This window comes from Dendrobium catenatum, unplaced genomic scaffold (assembly GCF_001605985.2).
Source record: "Dendrobium catenatum unplaced genomic scaffold, ASM160598v2 fragScaff_scaffold_860, whole genome shotgun sequence".
Taxonomy (NCBI): Eukaryota; Viridiplantae; Streptophyta; class Magnoliopsida; order Asparagales; family Orchidaceae; genus Dendrobium; species Dendrobium catenatum.
Genome location: NW_021319322.1, coordinates 547,593 through 568,843, shown reverse-complemented (window position 1 = coordinate 568,843; position 21,251 = coordinate 547,593). Strand labels below are relative to the sequence as shown.

Here is a 21,251-nt window from a genome sequence, read left to right as displayed (position 1 = left end):
AAAAATCATCAAGATCACTTCATCTAAGCATTATTAGAAAAAAATGTGGATATTTAGAGTATGTTTGGGGCACCTTTTCACGGCTTTGTTTTTCAGATCACTACCACACTTCTATTTAGCTAGTGCTTTCTTGTTGCATTCAAAATTTCTATGCAGGAAGCTGCTTTTATAACTAGATCTACCACTGCATGGTAGATTTAAGAAAGTTGTCTTTTTTTTTTTTTAAATATTTATAATTCAATAGGACACAATGGAGAAAGGTAGAGCTAGACCTAAAAAGATTTGGTTATGAAGTATTAGAAATAACTTTTTTTATTAGATTGAAATGAGAATTCGATCCTTAATAGGACATAATGAAGAAAAAAGATTCATTTAGCCAATCCCACATAGTGATGTTGTTATATTTAGAATACAATAGTTTTTAAAAAAAGTTGTTTTACCCATATCAATTTTATAACTATCTTTATGAAAAGCCATAGCTGCCTCAACTGATTCCTTAATCTATTGCAAAATAGAAAAACATTGCTATGAACTGTAAAAAGAAAAAAATACTTCTACAATGCAAAACAATTTTCCCACAACTATGTGATTAAAATGTGGCAATTAGTAACAAGTAATTGGAAACAATCTCAGGTTCCCTTCACCTTTTCTGCAACAGAACAAAGCAAGCTAATAATAGGCATGGCAAAACGGAATTACATGCTGATTCCATATTCCACTCTTTCCTTGTAATTAACTCAATAGAATACACATATGAAGCCGAGATTTGCAAAAAAAACAGCAAACCTTACTGTGCTATGGTCAAAAGAATTTTCAAACATTGTCCCATTTTTTTTGCTCTAATTTAGAATTAAAAGATCATGGAGGATAATCTAATGTCCATCAAATAACTCTCACATAATATATAAATCGAATCTAAAAGCATCAACAATAAACAAGTAAATCAATCTCTTCATGTTGCAATGAAACAAGAGCCCTGAAACATAACCCAACGCTTTAAACTTGCTGCAAATAATTGAAGAATTTTGGAACTCCTACAAATTACTTAATCTGGTCCAAGGCAATTTCATAGCACGGAATAAGGTCAGTGCCTTTTCTATTTACACCTATTTATTAAGAAACAGAATATTATGTTTCTAATCCTCACTGCCTCACAAGTGAAACTTGTGCAGAAAGTTGTTAGGACAGAATTTGGAAAGTGCTGGCCTGAGAATTGATGGTAAAAGTTGCAGAGTAGGGTCCACAGTTTACTGAAGCAATAAGCACAATATCTACCATAAGTTGATGGAAAGATTAGATTGTTATACTTTATTCCTAAAATTCCATAATCCCTTCTCCTTATAAGGCGAGTGCTGATGGCCTTTTCTCCTTGCATTGAGAAGGGACTGAAGAGGTTCATATTCGTCTAATAAGGGGATTTCGAACACAAGATGCCTAAGTTCTAGCTTTCCAGAAGAAGGCAACTGATAACAGAAGCAAACAAGCATCAAGGAATTGGGCTTTCACATGGATGTGAAGACATAAAAGAGGGAAAAAAGGGAGAAATAGAGGTAAGAATTCATATATAATTATTGATACTATTTAGCATAAGATTTCTTCTTTCATAACTTCAACCTGACAGCCTTTCATGTGTAGATGCATCGTTTAGGTCAGTCTGACATCCTTTCATCAAGACCAACATTTCCTCCAGAAAAAACTTTACTTTTGCAAGGACGAAATGCTCTGGGAGATTCAGGACTAGTTCTCTCAACGGATGCTAAGCCCAGGTTGAAATGGACTCCAGAGCTCCATGAGCGTTTCATTGAGGCGGTGAATCAACTTGGAGGAGCAGATAGTAAGTAGAAATTTAAAATGGACCAAGCAGAATATATCAACATCGTCTACTCAATCTATATTTTCATGCAAAGGAAAAAAGAGCTCACTCAGGCTGATTGATCATGCAGAGGCTACCCCTAAAACAGTAATGAGAATAATGGGCATTCCTGGATTAACCTTGTATCACCTAAAAAGTCATCTTCAGGTAACAAAAAAAATCATATTATTCAAGAAGTTTTTGATTCCATGAAAGTGACTAGCTAAATCTTTGGGCTTACAGAAGTATAGACTAAGTAAAAACTTACAAGTTCAAACAAATTGCGGAGGTGTCATGATTGGTAAGAGGACGTTCCCGGACCTTAACCTGAACTAGATATGTTTCTTCATAATCATGTGAGAATATATTCATTAAATATCATTCACAGGCTCTGCAGCACTACTGGATCGAAGAACTGAGGCTAGTGGATCAACAGAAAGCCAACCAGAAGTGGCGTCTCAGACAAACAAGTTAGTTTTAATTCAACTCTCTCAGAAATACTTCGGGTCAAAAGTTTTACACTAAAATCGTGTTTTTTAAAAAGTTCAGATCCATGAAGATCAGTGAGTCTCTTATGATACAGGTCGAAGTGCAGAGACAGTTGAATGAACAACTTGAGGTAGGGTTCAAACCTAAAAGAACATACAGATAATGTTTATGGTTGCAATAACCAATCGATTTCTGGTGAAGCTTAAACCATCTAATGATATATGAGTTAAAGGTAAAACACTGAAAATTTTTCCACCTGAGGAATGGCGTTGAAGGAGATAATCATGTGAGCTATTGAAAAAAAAAAGCTCCCAATAATTTCTGCAAGGAAACTAAATATATTTCCCTTGAAAAGACATTGATGTTATAATTCAATTTTGTTTATATCATGAACAGTTTATTGAACTTTAAAGTTTGCACTTCCTACGGAAATCCTCTAAGATTGGTAATGATCTTTTGTAGTGACTACTATTGGGTGCCATAATAAAAGTCATGGGTTTCCTCATCCAAGGAAATCCTCTAAGAATAAGATCTGGATCTTTCATGTCTTGTTGCTGTGTTGAGATTAATTCCCTTCAGGATGCAACAATTCCTAGACACATAGTTTGGCATAGGTGATTTCTTATCATCCCATATGGTGAAAAGCTGGGTTTGATACCAAGGCATTTTTATGTGTGGTTTATATCACACTTGATAATGGTAATAGTTCCTTGGCCCTTTTTCAAGTTGAACTTATAAGGACTTAATATATTGGCATAATTTATTAAGGCAAGTAGAATCCTTCTGTACTTTAGCACATTTATGACTTAGGAATCTTTAAAAGATAACATGGATGTATTAGCAATATGCCCAACTTACCAAGAAGGCAATTAAAGTGACAAGAATTTAGAAGCACTTTTAATTTATAGATGCATGTGGTGGGCTCTAAAAATTTCCACCTGACTTTAGTATATTCAAGTAACTTCAACTTAAAATTTTAGAATAACTTAGAAGAATTAATACAAAGGATATCTCTTGAAGAAAAAGTTTCCATTGGATGAGATTGAAATAATGATGTTGGTAGAGTGGTAGGAGATTTTAAATGCATTCATGATGACTATGGATTTGGATCGACTAATAAATGTGATAAGACTCGATTAGATTTTGTTATAGCTTATGATTTTATAATTGATAATACCTTATTTAAAAAAAAGAGAGATGCAACCATCACTTATAAGAATAATATAGTAAAACTCAAATTAATTATTTTCTTATATAAAAAATAGATAGTTTATATTGCAACGATTATAAAGTTATTTCGAGTGAAAGTTTATGTATCCAACATCGTTTATTAATTTTGGATTTTAAGATGAAAGGGGCAAAATTTGAAAAACAAAATAAAATATTGTCTTAGGATTTTATTAAGGCATTTAAAAATACAAACAAAAATATTTTTAATAATGAAGATAAATTAGTGTTTTTATTAGAAAATGATATTCAACATAGTTGAATGAAATATTTCATTAAGTTTTTCAATCAAGATTGTGAGAATACGATTGACTTTAGTGACTTGAGCACTGTAAATAAAAATAAAGATCTTTTTTATCATTGTATTAATAAAACAAAAGTTAGAGAGACTTTAAAGAAAATGAAGTGAGAAAACGTTGTTAGACCTGATGATATTCAATTAGAGGTTTGAAATAGTTAAGAGACGAAGGAATTTTTTTACTTACAAAAATTTTTTAAATTATTTTAAAGACTAAGAAGATGCCAGATGAATGAAGGAATGTGTTGGTTCCTATTTTTAAAAATAAAAGTGATGCACAAGAGTGTGCGAATTATAGAGGAATTCAGTTCATGTGTTATACATTAAAACTATGGGAGTTATTATTGAGCATAGGTTACAACATGATACTAATGTTTCTCAAAATCAATTTGGATTCATACCGGGTAGGTCTGCTATGGAAGCTATATATTTTATGATATGTTTGATGGAGAAGTATAGAGAGAATAAGGAGGATATACATATGATATTTATTGATTTGGAGAAAACATATGATAAAATTTCAAGAAAAGCGTTCTGAAAAGTTCTAGAAAAAAATGTTAATAATATTTATATTCAAGTCATTAAGGATATGTATGCAGGAGTTATTACTTGTATTCAAACACAAGGTAGTTTGACAAAGTATTTTCCTATTTTGATTGGATTACATCAAGGATCAGCTTTAAGCCAATAAATTTTTGCTTTAGTCATATTACTAGATATTTATAAGAGGATGTACTGTAATAGCCCAAATTTTTAACTATCGGGGTATAGTCCTCTTTGGCCATATGACCTCATGGTTTTGTCCCGTTAATATAACTTTCTAGGAGGTCACCCATCCCAAAATTGCTCCCACATAAGCATGCTAAACATTGCAATTTCTTAATGAAATTTTAACTATTACATCAAAAGGCACCTCGATGCTCAAAAGTTTAACTTCTTTTTACTTAAGGGGTGTCACAGTCTCCCACACTTAAATAACTTACATCCTCGTCAGTATCCTTATTGTAGAATCATCCATCAGGCAGATAGGATTCAAGATGTGACACCTACAAGTTCAAGTGGCGGTTCTCACTATGTAGTACTTTGTCCCATATAGAGTTCAAGAGATGATAACTATGATGTATCACTTTGTCCTGTATGATACTTAATTTCCATCTTTCAATTGGTGTATTGCTTTGATACCATTTTGCAATAACCCAAACTCTTTGGAGACATCCGATAAAGTTGGAATGATACAAAGAAAATCAGCACAACCCCTGTGTAAGGATGACACATAAATTGAGAAATGGACCAAAATTATTTTTAATATTATGAAACTTTTTAAGTAAAAGAAGCTAAGTCTTAAATATTGACACTCCTTTTGGTGTAATAGTTAAAATTTTATAAAGAAACTCCAAGGTTAAAGGTGATCGTGTGGAAGCAATCATGGGATGGGGACCACCTGAAAATTATATTAATGGGAAACAACCATGAGGCCATCAGGCCAAAGTGGACGCTATCTCGATAGTTAAAAGTTTAAGTTGTTACAAAATAGTATTAGATCAATACGGCAAACATAATATGAGAATTAAGTTCTATATAGGACAAAGTGCTATGCTATGAAAGTCACCTTATATGAAATAAAGCGCTACATGATGGGAGCCACCACTTGAACTTGTTGGGGCCACCTTTAGAATTCTATTTGCCTGGGGGATGATTTGATTTTAGGATAAGGATACTGACAAAGATGTCAGTAAAATAATTGGGAGATATTGTGAAACCTTTAAAGTAAAAAAAGAAACTAAACTCTTAAATATCGAGACGTTTTTTGGGGTAAAGATTGAAATTTCATTAAGAAACTCTAAGATTAAGCATGCTCGTGCGGGAGTAATTCTGGGATAGGTGATCTCCTGAGAAGTTACACTAACGGGACAAAATTGTGAGGCCATCAAGTCAACGTAGACAATAACTCAATAGTTAAGAGTTTGATCGGTTACATTAAATTGTGAAACTTCGTAGGTAGAAACAATTAAATTTTTAAATATTGAGATGCCTTTTGGTTGAATGGTTGAAACTTTATTAAGAAATTCAAAAGTTAAGCATGCTCATATGAGACCACTATTAAGATGGGTAACCTCCTGAAAGTTGCACTAACGGAAGAAAACTGTGAAGCCACTAGGCCTAAGGAGACAATACATCGATAATTAAGAGTTTAGATTCTGCTACAAATAGCATTAGAGCAATACACTAGCCGGAGACGCCATGGAGGCCACCCTATTGAAGCCTATATAGGACAAAGTGCTACATGGTGGGAGCCATCACTTGAACTTGTAGGGGCCACCTCTAAAATCTTATTTGCCTCATAGATGATTATGGAATAAAGATACTGACGAGGATGCATTTGCTTAAGCTGGGGATATCGTGAAATCCTTTAAGTAAAAAGAAGTTAAACTCTTAAACATCAATGTGTATTTTGGTGTAATTGTTAAAATTTCATTAAGAAACTCCAAGGTTAAGCGCGCTTATACAGGAGCAATACTAGGACCTGGGAAGTTACACTAACAAAACAAAAACATGAGACTATTAAGCTAAAACGAACAATACCTCGATAGTTAAGAGTTTAGACTGTTACATGTACCTTAGTGTATGCTTTTTGCTAATGATATTCTTCTTGTTGATAAAATTAGAGAGGGAGTTGAAGGAAAACTTGAATTATAGAGGTTGACCTTAGGGTTTAACTAAGGTTATCATTTGAGTAGATCTAAAACCGAATATATGGAGTGTAATTTTAGTAGTAGTAGATCTGGTAGGGGATTGTGATTTTGGGCAATCAAGTCATTAAAAAGAGTACACGTTTTAAATATCCTGGGTTTATTGCTCAAAGTGATGATGAAATAGATGGGGATTTTATAAATAAAATTCAAGTTTGATGAATAAAGTGGAGGAATGCATGGCCAGTTATGTGATAGAAAATGTACACCTCAAAACTTAAGGGAATGTTCTATAATATGGTGGTGAGACATGTAATGCTTTATGACATAGAATGTTGGCCATTAAAAGAAAGCATAACATTGAGTTAAGTGCTACAGAGATGAGAATGTTCGGGTGGATGACTAACTTTACTCTAAGAGACAAAATGTGAAACAAGTATTGACGTGAAAAAGTTGGAGTAGCTTCAATGGAAAGTAAGATTAAAAGAGTCATCTTAGGTGGTTTGGTTACATAAAATGTCGGCCATCAGATGACTTGATCAAGAGAGTTGATATATTAGATTTGACCTATATTAGGAAAGGTAATGTAGACCTAAAAAAGACTTGGCTAGAAATTATTAGAAATGACATTTTTATTAGATTTAAATAAGAATGTAACTCTTAATAGAATATAATGAATAAAAAATAATTCATATAGCTGACCTCATGTAGTGCAATTAAGACTTGATGTTGATGTTATTGTTGTTGTTATAATTTCATTATCACTCTTCATTTTAAAAAAAATGATTTCTAACTTTAAGTGACCAAATTAGCCCAAAGATATTTTGCGCACTTGAATTGCAACACATACCATTTCACTCTAACCACTCATTTGAACACCTCTGTAGCTTAGTTTAAATTACGTGTAAGATCGGTCCACTGGACTGGTCCAGCTAGTCCATACGAGACCGTATTACAGACAATAGAGGTGGAGAAGTCCGCCTCCTGCATATGCTGATCAAACCTCCCCGTTCAAAAGAGTAGATTAGGAAGGTTTAAGGAGACGTTTAGGAGGGATATTTGAATGTAGGGACTTTTTAGAGATTTCCTTTTGGATTGTATGCATTAAATAGTTTCTTTTCATAGTATTAGGGCATTTTAAATTTGGCTGAAATTAGATTATTTTTCTAGTGCTTGGGCTCTAGCCAGCGGCTAGAGATTTAGGAGAGTCGGGTCTTCCTCTCCAATTGAAGATACACTTGTATCTTGTCTTTTCTTTCAAAAAACTTTCAATAAAAAAGTGTTCGTGTGTTTTATTCATGATTTTCTTGTCATTGGTTTTTTGAAAATGCTGAAATCAGATTTCAGCCAAGGCTTTTCCTAAATTCTACAAGTGTTTCTTATCAAATTGGTATCAGAACAATTTCCTGGACTGAAATAGAAGTCTTTCTCACTGAATTTTGCTGCGTTCCGTAACTATTCTTATTGTTTTTGCTGATTGGAGGTCATAAGTCGCATCAAACTTGTTGTTCTTTGCTATTGGAACCTAAATCTAGGTTCCCATAACAGGAAAAAAGGTAGAAGTCTTGGAAGAGGAGATCAGACAATTTAAAACTAAAATTTCATATCTCCACACTCAACTTTCCGATGTCAAAAGTCAAATTTCAGCCATCCATGAGATGATGGATGATAATTTTTCCAACCTGAGAAAGATGTTGAAGAATTTGCTCGAGGGCCAATCCAAGGCGTCGTTAGAGGAGAGGGAAACCTCTGGCAACTCAGGAAGAAGAGAAAACTCTAATCCCATAAGGCAAAGGGAAGATCAGGAGGTGGAGACTCGGAAGAGAGAATACCTCCCCTTTAACCATTTCCTAAGGAGGAATCAGGTAGACGGTATGGAAATAGGCATGAGTAGGTAGGACAAGAATGAAGAAGTGTTGAATTTGAGAGGAAGGGTGGATTTTGAAAGGAAAAAAAGGATATTATGACCAAAAGGGGGCTGAATTTGAAAGGAGATGGGTTTATTATGATTTAAGTGGTGCTGAATTTGAAAGGAGAAGGTGAGAAGTTTATGAAAAGTTTGGGTATAAGCATAGAAGGGATGACTGGGACACTTGGCGAGAACCACCTCCTTCGGGAATAGGAAATTATGGAGGAAATAGAGGAAACAAAGGTAATCCGATGGTGAGAAAACTGAAGATGCCAATCTTTGAGGGGGAGGATGCGCACAGGTGGATCTATAAGTTGAAAGATATTTCTCCGTCAATGGGTTGATGAAGGAGAGATTGACGGCAACGAGCCTATGTTTGGAAGGGAAGTTTTTGTCTTGGTATGAATGGAGGGACATGCGATGACCCATACGGAGTTGGAGGGAGTTCAAGGATTGTTTGCTAGAATGTTTCCGACCGGTAGGGAATGAGACTTTTATGAGCAGTTCTCCTTAACACGGGATGGTTTAGTGATAGAGTACCGAGAGTTCGAGTACCTTGCTAGCCGATTGGACTGCCTATTTGACAGAGTGCTAGTGGGGAACTTCATGAAGAGATTGACACTAAAGATCCAAGCAGCAGTTAGAGTGATAAGGCCTCGTGACTTGGGAGAGGCTATGGAGCTAGGTAAGTTGGTGGAGGATCATAGGCACCTAGAGAGAGGAATGGGAGGTAGCAGCTCAGAAGGCTTGTACATTATGTCCACCACCTTATAGCATTCAAGGAGCCAACACCGAATAATCTTCAGGGGACTTCGAAGGAAAAGACTGTAGGAGGAAGACCTGGGGACAACTTTAAGAAACTCATAGAAATAAAATTACAGAAGAAGAGGGCGAAGAGGCTCTATTTCAGACGTGATGAGGTATATGACGAGGCACAGGTGTAAGGACATAACTCTTCAGGTTCTTACTATTTGTGATGAAGAGGGAATGGAGGAGGATATCGTCTTTCCACCTTGTGGACAAGGTGGATCTTTGAGAGGGGAGTATTGTTAGACCAGTCCAATCGGTTTATACGGGACTGGCTTACGGACAACTTAGGCGGAGAAGTCTGCCTCCTGCATATGCCGATCAAGCCACCTAGTTCAAAAGAGCATATTAGGAAGGTTTTAGGAGAAGTTTAGGAAGGAAATTTGAATGTAGGGATTGTTTAGAGATTTCCTTGTATTAAATAGTTTGTTTTTCTAGGGTTAGGACATTGAATTTGGCTAAAATTAAACTGTTCTTAGGATGTTTGGGCTCTAGCCAGGGGCTAGGATTTGGGAGAGCCGAATCTTCCTCTCCAATTAAAGATCCACTTACATCTTGTCTTTTCTTTCATAAAACTTTCAATAAAAAAGTTTTTGTGTGTTTTATTCTTGCTTTTCTTGTTGTTGGTTTTCTGAAATTGGTGAAATCAGATTTCAGCCAAGGCTTTTCCTAAATTTCTACAAGTTTTTCCTATCACATCGGTGGAGCTATGAAGCCACGAAATTTTGTCAAGTTGTGTGATTGAAACAGTTCACTTGTAGTTGTGTTTGGACTGCCAACTCGTCTATAAAAATTAGCTTCCTTAACAAGCATAGCAACTCATATTAGACAACGTAATCTTTGTAAATTGTTAAATAAATAATACCTTATGTTTCACATCTCTTTAATTCTAACTTTTTCCCTGCCACAATTATGAGTCCTTAATTGAAGCATTAATTGGTCAATTATCGTTTTTTTTTTCATTTCAGACAACTCTTATTTACCCCTGTAACGTTGCATGAGCCTTCCATTCAAGCAGTTACATCATTATAAACAGTAATTCAATAATACAGAAATGATTTTTGATGATATGACTTGAAAAAGATGCATTAAATATTTTTTTTAACAAATTTGTATATAAAACCTAGTTTAGTTATTTTTCCAGGCTTTCCTTTTAAGGTATGCCTGGAACGAATGCATGCCTTAATCATTCCTTCCTAACTTCATGAACAAATCCTTGATACTTCAATAAGTTCAATGCAAATGCTTTTCATTTGTTAACCTTCATAGAAAACTTGTATCCTATACTTGCAAGTAACTAATTCCTCATTAATATTGTCATTCCATTTGGCCAGTTTCAGTTATGTTTGATTTAAGCAGTAAATGTCAATGAAAATGGGGAAATAAAGTGATTTTTAAGAAAATGTAGGTATGTATTTCGCACAGTTTGCCCTAATTTTCTTCAACATTTTGTTCATTAAAAAAAATAGTACACAAAAAGATTTCTGAATCTAAGGACCCCTAACTTGTTTGGCTGAGATACGCCTTGGTATAAAAAACAATCAACAAACCAAGAGAAATTAAGCAATAGTAAATTTTTACTGATAAGAAACGAAATACCAACGAGCAAGATACAATGGTCCTCTTTCGAGAGGACCTTCTCTCCCAAATTCTAGACTCCACTAGAATCCCTCACAAAAATAGCGGACAACAAACACTCCAAAACTCATCAATAGCATAATCCTAAAACCCTAGACAATGCCCCCTTAAATAGCCCTATAACACAATAATCATAACCTAAATAGAACCTTCATAAACAATTAAGTAAAATTTAGGAAATCTTCCTAAACAAATAAACATAATTTAGGAACCTTTATAAACAATAAAACATAATTTAGAAAACATTCCTAAGCAAATTAAATATAATTTAGGAAACCTTCCTAAACAATTAAATACAATTTATGAAACCTTCCTAAACAATTAAACATAATTTAAAAAATATTTCTAAATAAATAGAACCTTCCTAATCAATATAAACATAATTTAGGAAACCATTTTAATTAAATAGAACTTTCCTAATCAAATCCACCCTCATTAAATTTTTCTTAACACACAATAAACATATTTGGAACCTTCCTAATTTAAAACCTTCATGATAAAAACCTTCCTGAAACACCTCTCTCTTGATTACTTCTCTTTGCATAACAACTCTCCTAGGCCCCACAAAGTTGGCCGAATTTCCCCTCTAGCTCCCCTCTTGCTTCCGCTCAGCCTTGGCTGGTTCGGCACCTGTTGGACTGGTCGGATGAGTTGGTCTAGGCCTTCTCCTGTTGTTGCTACATGAAAGGTTTTAACAATTGCCTTGTTTGAACCATTAGAAATATCTCTGATATTGAAATTCTTTAAGACAAGTTTCCCTTCTATGTAAACATTAAATATCCGTCTTCCCGGGCTAAAATATCTATTATAATCATTGATTATTATCTCAACAAAGTGCAACTTAACACTATAATTCTGATAGAAAATAGCCACCAAAACAGGAAAAACTTGCAGAAATTCAAAGAAAAACAGCAAGTATGAGTAGATTTTGATGAAAAACTGTAGGAAAATAAAAAAACAGCACTTGAAATTCAATAATAGTTGAAAGAAAACAATCCAATACAATAATCTTCAATTCAAGAGGAATATTCCACTCTCCAAATCCCTAGCCTAAGATTAGAGCCCCAAAAGCAAATACAAGAGATCTTAAACTTCAGCCCAAATTCAAGATAACCCTAACCCTAGCCAAAAAGGAAAAATACTTAAAGCAACAATACAATTACTTAATGCTTAATCCCTAAACAAAATCCCCCCCCCCCCCACCAAATTGAATTCCCCCCCCTAAAAAATGCTTGGGTCTCACCCTTATTCCAGCCCCTTCCTAGTACCCCTCTCCCAAAGACTCACATTGTCCTCAAGGTAAAATGAGAGAAATTGATTCTTCACCCTCTCATATGGTTCCCAAGTAGTGTCGAAGTCAGGAAGGTCCCTCCATTTAATAAGCAGTTCTTTATACCCCTATTCATCTGATCGCACCCCTTTTAGTTCCAGTGGTTCTAAGACCACTTCCAATTCCTCTGTCAATGTTGCTGGTAAATCTACACTAATTGCATGCTCCCCAAGAGCTCTCCTCAACTGTGACACATGACAGATTTGGTGAATGGTGGTGGATGGGGAAAATTTCAAATGGTATGCCACTGCTCCAATCTTGTCTAATGGAAGCAAAGCACCTCAAGTAAGTCTCCAAGCTTCTATTAACAACCTTCGTTTATCTGTCCGTCTGCGAGTGTTAAGCAGTGCTTATTTTAAGAACTGTTCACTGTACCCTGAATAGATCCCTCAAAAACTGGCTGAGAAATACATTGTCTCGATTAGAAACTATCGACTTAGGAATCCCATGCAGTCTAACCACCTCCCTGATGAATGTTGCTGCCACTATCACTGCGGTGTAGGGGTGTCGTAAGGGGATTAAATGTGCGTACATACTCATATTGTCCACCACCACCATAATGACTGTGAATCTCTCCGATCGTGGTAGGCCATCTATAAAACTCATGGACACTTCCTCTCATACCCAGTTTGGAAGTGCTAAGGGTTGTAGTAACCCCTTGGAGTTATAGCATGTACTTGTTCCTTTGGCACACCATACACCTCGTCACTATCGCCCCCACATCCTTATGCATCCCACTACAGGAAAATAGCTAATTTCAGACGGAATTGTCGGCGAAAATAAATTCGACAGAAATTCCGGTAGATTTTCCGGCGGATTTCCGACGAAAAATTTTTTATGGAGATCCTCATTTTTTCGATTTGCTTTCCGACGGATTTAATTTCAACGGAATTTCCGGCGAAATTTCTGGCGGATTTCCGACGAAAATTAAATATGTTTAAAAAATTGTTATAATAAATATTTATAATTATTGGTTGTTCGGGTTAGCTAGTGAGAGGTTGGCTTGGGTGGGGGCCGGGGGCCTGCTCGGGTTAGATGGGAGTATTAGGCCAGCTGCTTGACATTTTATATATATATATATATATTTCTTATTTTCCGGCGCAAAATAATCCGCCGGAAATATTTCTCCGACGAATTTTTCGCCTGAAATCAGCCGGAAATATTTCCAGCGAAATATTTAATGCTGGAAGGGCTTTTCCGACACGCGTTTTACCGTCGGAATGTTTTCCGCCGGAAATTAGCATTTCCGGCGAATTTTAGCCATTTTTCCGACGAAATTGACCACCGGAAATGACGTTTTTTTCTTGTAGTGTCCCCTCCAGTACAACTCAACAACCAATCTCATGTATGTCTTTTGTATCCCAGAATGGCCTCCAACTGCACTCCCATGGAACTCCTACAGTAGATTGGGCATATGGATGGAAGTTCACGACATCACAAACCATCCTTGATATTAGAGCCTCTTCCCCTTAATTGAGTACCCAGAATGACTACTCTTATCTTTCATCAAATCCTCCCTAATCTTTCTCAACTCCTCATCCTGCATACTCTCTTCTTTGATAACCCCCCAATCTACCATCAGTGGTACTAAAATTGCCATCTTCTGGAGCCCCCCAACACATCTAGATAAAACATTCGTCGTCTTATTTTCAAAACCTGGCATGTATTGGGGATCTCAAAAATTATAGCTTAGTAGATTGGACAACCACCTCTAATGCTCCTCAATCACCATCTTTTGCTCTAATAAGTATTTCAGTCTCCTCTGATATGTTCTAACAATGAAATACTAACCCAGTAGGTAAGGGCACCACTTCAGAATAGCCAACACAATGGCCATCAGTTCCCTCTCGTATACTTATTTCAGCCTAACTCTGGCTGATAGTACTTGACTGTAGTATGCTATAGACTTGTGGTTTTGCATGAGTACAACCCCCAACCCATATCTGGACACATCGATCTCCAACATTAAAACCTGACTGAAATATGGGAGAGCTAAAACTAGGGCTGTAGTCATGGCTTTCTTCAGTCTCTCAAAAGCCTGTGTCGCTGCCTCTCTTCATAAGAAGCTATCCTTCTTCAGTTGCTCCGTCAAGGGTCAAGCTATGGTACTGTATCCATCACAAATCTCCAGTAGTAACCAGTCAATCCTAGGAAACCTCTCAACTCCCTCAGGTTCCTAGGAAGAGGCTACTTCTGCATTGCCTCAATTTTGGTTTGAACAGTCGCCACTCCTTAGACACCGCATGCCCAAGTACTCTACACTAGCCTGTACGAAGCTGATGCTCCTGTAGAATTCCTAAAACCACCCTCATGTGCTTTAGATGCTCCTCTTCGGTCTTACTGTACACCAGTATGTCATCAAAGAAAATTATGATGTACTTCTGGAGGTACAACCGAAACATCATGTTCAATAAGGACTAGAAAGTAGCAGGGCAATTAGTCAGCCCAAACGGTATCACTAGAAAATCATAGTGCCCGTCTTGTGTCCTAAAAGCCGTCTTCTGAGCATTTGCCTCCTTCATTTTGATTTGATGATAACCTGACTTCAAATCAAACTTGGAGAACACCACTGCTCCATGCAATTCATCCAAGTGCTCATCAATCACAAGAACTAGGAACTTATCCGGCATAGTTTCTTTGTTCACAGCTCTTAATTCACACAAAATATCCAGCTCCAATCCTTCTTCTTGACCAGTAATACTGGGCTAGAGAAAGGAATCACACTTGGCCTGATAATCCGCGCCTCCAATATCTCACGGATTAACTTTTCAATCTCATCCTTCTAAATCAAGGGATGGCGGTACGATTGAACACTAATCGGTGACACCCCTTCCTTCAAGGTAATGAGATGCTCCAGCTCTCTCTGTGGAGGTAGGCCCTGAGGAGATTGAAAGACCTCACTGAACTGATATATGAGCGGATGAACTGAAGTAGGAATACCTTCCACATCTTCCAGTCAGACCCCTTCCAAGCGCTGCAATTCCATCAAAAATTCTCCTCCCACCTCCTATATGGTCCTGATTTGAGACTTGAGAGATACCCAGTCTTGGACAGCTCGAGGTCGCCCAAAATCACCATCCTCCTCCCCCTACCACCAGCTCCATCTGCAGTGCTCCCCAATTGAACTTAGTATCCCCCAAGGTCTGTAGCTACTTCATCCCCAGAATGACATCAGTGCTTCCCAAGTCCAATGGCAGAAATTTCTCCCTCACCTAGATCCCCTAAATAGTCAACACTACTCCCCTACATACTCGTCTAGCCATCTCCACCTTTTCTGTACTCATCATCAACCCGTAGCCCCCAATATCCACTAATTTCACCCCTAACAGATCAATAATTTGATTGTAGATGAAATTGTGGGTTGCCCCACTGTTTATCAACACCACCACCTCTCAGTCAGCTATTTCTCCATTCACTTTCATTGTGTGATTCAGGATGAATTCCACCATTGATTTTATAGAAACTTTCGCCACTTTCAAATGCAACTTCTCATCCTCCACCACTTGCCTGCTCTCTCCTCCTGTTTAGTTTTCTTATCATCGCAGACGGTGAGAACATGAAGAGTTCAGTCTTTACACCTATGCCCTAGCATGTACTTTTCATCACATCTGAAGCACAACCCCTTGCACGCATCTCCTGCAACTCCTCAGTGAGCTTCTTGAAAATTTCTTCCAAATCCCCCTTATTCAGACTTCTCCTTTGGTACTTTACGCAAACCTACTGGTGTAGCTCCTTTGGAAGCTAGAAAAGTGGTAGCCATCCTGTATGATCCCCCCGAGTTATTACCTCTAGCCCCCTCTCCAGATGCTTTTGGTCCTCGACCAACTATGCCAATTCTATGGCCTCCCCTAAGTCATGTGGCCTCATCACTCTAACAGCTGCTCTAATATCTGATTTGAGCCCCTTCATGAAGTTCCCCTCTAACACGATCTCAGAAAGCCGATCTAGCCTACTAGCTAGGTACTCAAACTGATCACGGTACTCTACCACGGTCCCCTCCTACGTCAGGAAGAAGAATTGCTCATAGAAGATCCCGCCCTTACTAGTTCGAAAATGCACTAGTAAGCAATCCTTGAACTCTCTCCAACTTCGAATGAGTCACCTCATGTCCCTCCACTGATACTAGGCTAGCCCTTTCCCTTCCAAATACAATCCAATTGCTGTCCATTTCTCCTCCATAAGCCCAATGACTGCAAAGTATCACTTAACCTTGTATATCCACCCATGTACATCCTCACCCTCAAAGATGGGCATCTTTAGCTTCCTTACGCTCAGGTTACCCCTATTTCCCTTAAATACTCCGTAGCCCCCTGTTCCTCGAAGAGGAGGTGCTCCCTAATTTTCATGCTCTTCCCTTCGACGCTCATACCCAAAACCTTCTTAAAAATCCCCTCCTTTCAAAATTAGCAACCAGGCGATCGTAATCTTTCCTTCCCCTTGCAAAATCAGCACCTCTTCCTTCGTACCCCACGCTTCTCTCCTCCCTACAAAGTGGCTCTAGGAGAGGCATCCCATCTTCTCCCTCCAAAATTTCCACTTCCGAATTTCCCCTCCCCCTAAACGGATTAGAGTTTCCACCTCTCCCATGGCCATCGATGGTTTCCTTCGCTTCCGATGTCGCCGGATGTGGATTGGCTTCAAGCAATTTCTTCAACATGTCTTCCACCACTGTGAACTTTTCTTCCATCCTTTCATTGACGGATGTGACCTAATTTTGAAAATAAAAAATCTTCTTCTCAAAATCTGATTTGAGTTGGCCAAGTTCTCCCTCCATAACTTTCACTTTCCTTCCAGCCATTAGATCCCCTTAGATCGATGTGCTCTAACACCAATTTGATAGAAAATAACCACCAAAACAGAGAAAACTTGCAGAAATTTAGAGAAAAATAGCAAGTTTGAACAAATTTTGATGAAAAACTCTAGGGAAATCCCAAAAACAGCATTTGAAATTCACTAATAGTTGAAAGAACGCAATCTGAAACAATGAATCTTCAATTCAAGAGGAAAATTCCACTCTCCAAATCTCTAGTCTAAGATTATAGCCCCAAAAGCAAACACAAGAGATCTCAAACTTCAGCCCGAATTCAAGATGACCCTAACCCTAGCCAAAAAGGAGAATACTTAAAGCAACAATACAATTACTAAATGATTAATCCCTAAACAGCCCCCCACATTTGAATTTTATCCACTAAACCCAAGCTCCCATCAATGCTTGGGCCCCACCCTTGTTCCGACCCCTTCCCAATTCTAGGAGTAGTCATATAGCATATATTCCTTTGCAATGTATGATTTGAAAAGTGAAATAAATTTGTTTATTTATTTCTCGTCATCAATGACCTGGGGGTTATAGTGGTGATAACTACTTTCAGAGAGAAACTTCTCTAAAACATCTGTAGTTGATATAATTTGTCCATAGTAAACTTGCTCCTGAATCGTAGGAAGCTCTTCATTCATAGCACTTAGAGAGAAATCTTCAATGGGCTCATGTACAGGACTATTTAGCAATAGATAGCAATGCAGGATAGATAGCTCAAGATTGTAAACAAAATGGTTGGTCCCTTCAGCCTCTTTCATATATTTAGTTTCTCTTTGAACTTTTAGAAGCATATCTGGGGAAGGAGATCTGGCCTTAACTAGCACCGTTTCAACAAATGCTTCCTCAACTTGATGAACCTGAATAACATCTATCACATCTTTTATCTTTCACACCCTAGGATCGCCACCGCCCCAATAACTTCTTCCTCCTGTGTAGCGGATGTCATGATCCCTCCATGTCTCCCTCATGTATCAAGGGTGGGCATCCCACCCTCTATCCATCCGCCTTGCATGACCCGATCCCCATGACTCATCTCGACATCCTCCATCTACGATCACCTAATCCCCTTGCCTGAAATGCCTCCCATAATAGTTGGCACCACCACCTCCACAATAAAATTCCCTCTTTGTTGTCCCCCCATCCAGAAATCCTATTCTGTCCCTTATCGGAGCCCTAGGAGACGGCTCTTGATGAAAGGAACTCTCTTCGTTTAACTCTTCCCGTCCGATTTCTTTCCCTTTAAATTCAACCAAGGGAATCCTGATCAAATCTTGATTATGATTAGCAGGTAGAGCCATCGGCGTGATTATTGATCGCATCCATGAGCGTTCTCATCATCTCCTCTAGAATTATCTTTCCCTTCAGTTCAGCATTAGGGATTGTCGATGAAGCTTTCAACTATATCTTGATTATTTTCTCATCATATTTTCCAAATTCCCAAACCTTCCTTCCATCGTTGAAAAATGCTCATTCAATGATCTCATATCCATTCTCAGCTTCCTTACTTCCCTCTCCAACTTTTCTTCCAAAACATCAACTTTTATCCCACCATTGATCCCAATAAATTACTCTGATACTAATTTTATACGCCTTAGAATAAAAAACAACCAACAAATTAAGAGAAATTCAATAAACTGTAAATTGTTATTGATATGAAATGAAATACGAACAAGCAAGATACAATGGTCTGGGATGTCAATAATTGACGACCCAAAAATCTGACTCAAACCTGACCAAAAAAATTTCAGGTTAGGGTCAACCCGGACCCGAAAGAGGTTGGGTTCGGGATAAAAAATTCGACCCATTTCAAAAATTGGGTTGGGTTCAGGTTGGCTCTTTGATCCGAAATTGACCCATTTTTTACATGAAAACCCATTTTCGACCCAAAAACCCGAGATTGACCCATTTTTTGCTCAAAAAGCAGAGATTGACCATTTTTTTACCAGAAAACTAGTAATTTTTTCACTAGCCCGAGTCATTCGGGTCGTGTTGGGTTGACCCAGACCCGAAGAGGGTCGGTTTCGGGTTGACCCAGACCCGTCGGGTTCGGGTTGACCCGAATAGTGCCAGAATAGTTTCGGGTTCGACCCGTGACTCAAAATTGACACCCCTACAATGTTCCTCTTTCGAGAGGAGCACATTCTCTCCCAAATTCTAGACACCATTAGAATCTCTCACAAAAACAGTGGACATAAAATACTTACAAAACTCATTAATAGCATGATCCTAAAACCTTAGATAACTCCCCCTTAAATAGCCACAGAACATAAGAACCTAAACAGAACTTTCCTAAATAATTTAAAGACAATTTAGGAAATCTTCTTAAACAAATAAACGTAATTTAGGAAACATTTTTAAACAATTAAACATAATTTTGGAAACTTTTCTAAATAAATTAAACATAATTTAGAAAATCTTCCTAAATAATTAAACATAATTTAGGAAACATTTCCAAATAAATAGAACTTTTTCTAATCAACATAAATATAATTTAGGAAATCTTTTTAATTAAATAGACCTTTCCTAATCAAATCCTCCCACATTAAATCTTTCCTAACACACAATAAACATATTTAGAACCTTTCTAATTTAAAACCTTCGTGATAAAAACCTTCCCAAAACACCTCTTTCTTAATTACTCCTCTTTGCATGACAGCTCTCCTAGGCCCCACAAAGCTAGCCAAATTTCCCCTCTGGCTCCCCTTCTGCTTCCGCTCAGCCTTGGCTGGTTCCGCTCCCACTGGAGTGGCCGACTGGGTTGGTCCAGGTCTTCTCCTGCTACTACTGCTGCCCCTCCTGCCGCTGCTGCCCCTCCCCATTGGCATATCAGATTGGTGATAAATTATCTGCTAAATATGTCTCACATCCATGGTTGTTGTGAGGTGGTAATGTTTTCATCTGGACTAGAGTATTCTACAAAAGAAGAATGCTTTACTTCCTTTTCAACTAATTCTTTCATAACACAACTAATGGACAGTTGAATATCCTCTAAACTGAAAATTTTGTGTGTAGGTACAAAGGCAATTACAGCTTCGCATAGAAGCACAGGGAAAGTATTTACAGTCCGTTCTAGAGAAAACTGAAGAGACTCTTGGCAAGCAGAACTTTACTTCCATGGGGCCGGAGGATGCCAAATTTCAACTCTCTGAACACGTTTCCAATGCGTTTAATAAGTGCTTACCTACCGAGTTTCCAGGTTTTAAAGAAACGGCCCATTTACCTAGGCAACACGCACATACTACTCATGTATATGATGGTTCAACGGGTAGTTGTTTGACATCAAATGAAGACATAGGAAAGGATGATGTTGGTATGTTCTTCAGAACATACCACAGCGATTTATTCGTTCAGAATAATAAGAGTTGTGATATTGCTATGTTTGAAGAGACTCCAACAGCAAGATGTGGGGAAGTGAATCATAAAGAGCTAGTCCATTCATCATTACCAAGTGAAGTGGATGCAATTTTCATGATTGAAGGAGGTTCTGCTTTATTTTCACTGAATACAACTCATGGGCTAAATGAAAACAACAGCATTGCAGATGCAAGCAGGAAAGAGACAGAAATAGAGTACCCTTACCTCGGAATCCAAAATAGCAAAACTTTGGAAATTCTGCAAGGCATAGAGAAGCAGTCAAGTCAGTTTGGGTTTTCAAGCCGAATTACACAACTAGATTTAAACATAAATGATAATAACGAAGATTTAGAAGGTTGTAAGCAGTTTGATTTGAATGGTTTCAATTAAAGTAAAAAAAAAAAAAAAAAGAAGGAACGGAATATTCAGAACCGTGGTCACTCCATGGACATCTGCTATAGTTGTAATAGACTGCTATAAAGCCCATTGACGCAATATGAGTAATTAAATAATAGTCGGATAGCAAAAGGTGACCATTTGTACTTTATTATGGTATTGCTAATAAAATAAAAAATTAGACCATTTGGCGTGTACAATGATGTAGTTGACAAATAAAAAAGACAATTTTGAAGCCGCAATTTTTGATCCCAAGATTGGATTGGATGGGAAAGAGGGTTGATGTTAGAATGATCGCCAATTGTAAAAACTGTCAAAAACAATTAAATAAATTGACTGTGAACAAGGTGCCACGTGGAATAAACTTCTTAGCATATTTTGTTGACATCAATGAAAGTAAGCAATGATTCAAATATTGAATCATACTAGCATGAAAAACTGCAGG

At 37.4% G+C, this 21,251-nt stretch overlaps 1 protein-coding gene and 1 non-coding gene across 3 annotated transcripts; both read left to right on the top strand.

Annotated features, from left to right (window-relative positions):
* Window positions 1-392: 392 nt before the first annotated feature.
* Window positions 393-20,992, top strand: LOC110098676 (myb-related protein 2). Of its 2 annotated transcripts, XM_028697061.1 has the most exons (8): window positions 393-1,083; window positions 1,173-1,550; window positions 1,636-1,834; window positions 1,944-2,020; window positions 2,096-2,153; window positions 2,241-2,322; window positions 2,402-2,471; window positions 20,069-20,992. In XM_028697061.1, the coding sequence occupies exons 3-8, from the start codon at window positions 1,636-1,638 to the stop codon at window positions 20,798-20,800; spliced, it is 1,218 nt and encodes a 405-aa protein (XP_028552894.1). In that variant the 5' UTR covers window positions 393-1,083; window positions 1,173-1,550; the 3' UTR covers window positions 20,801-20,992. The 2 variants fall into 2 exon arrangements, with proteins under 2 accessions (XP_028552894.1, XP_020681240.1); XM_020825581.2 differs by having other exon boundaries at window positions 393-1,550.
* Window positions 5,066-5,166, top strand: LOC114580228. Its single transcript, XR_003701555.1, has one exon. It is a non-coding gene; the product is annotated as a U6 spliceosomal RNA (small nuclear RNA).
* Window positions 20,993-21,251: the final 259 nt, after the last annotated feature.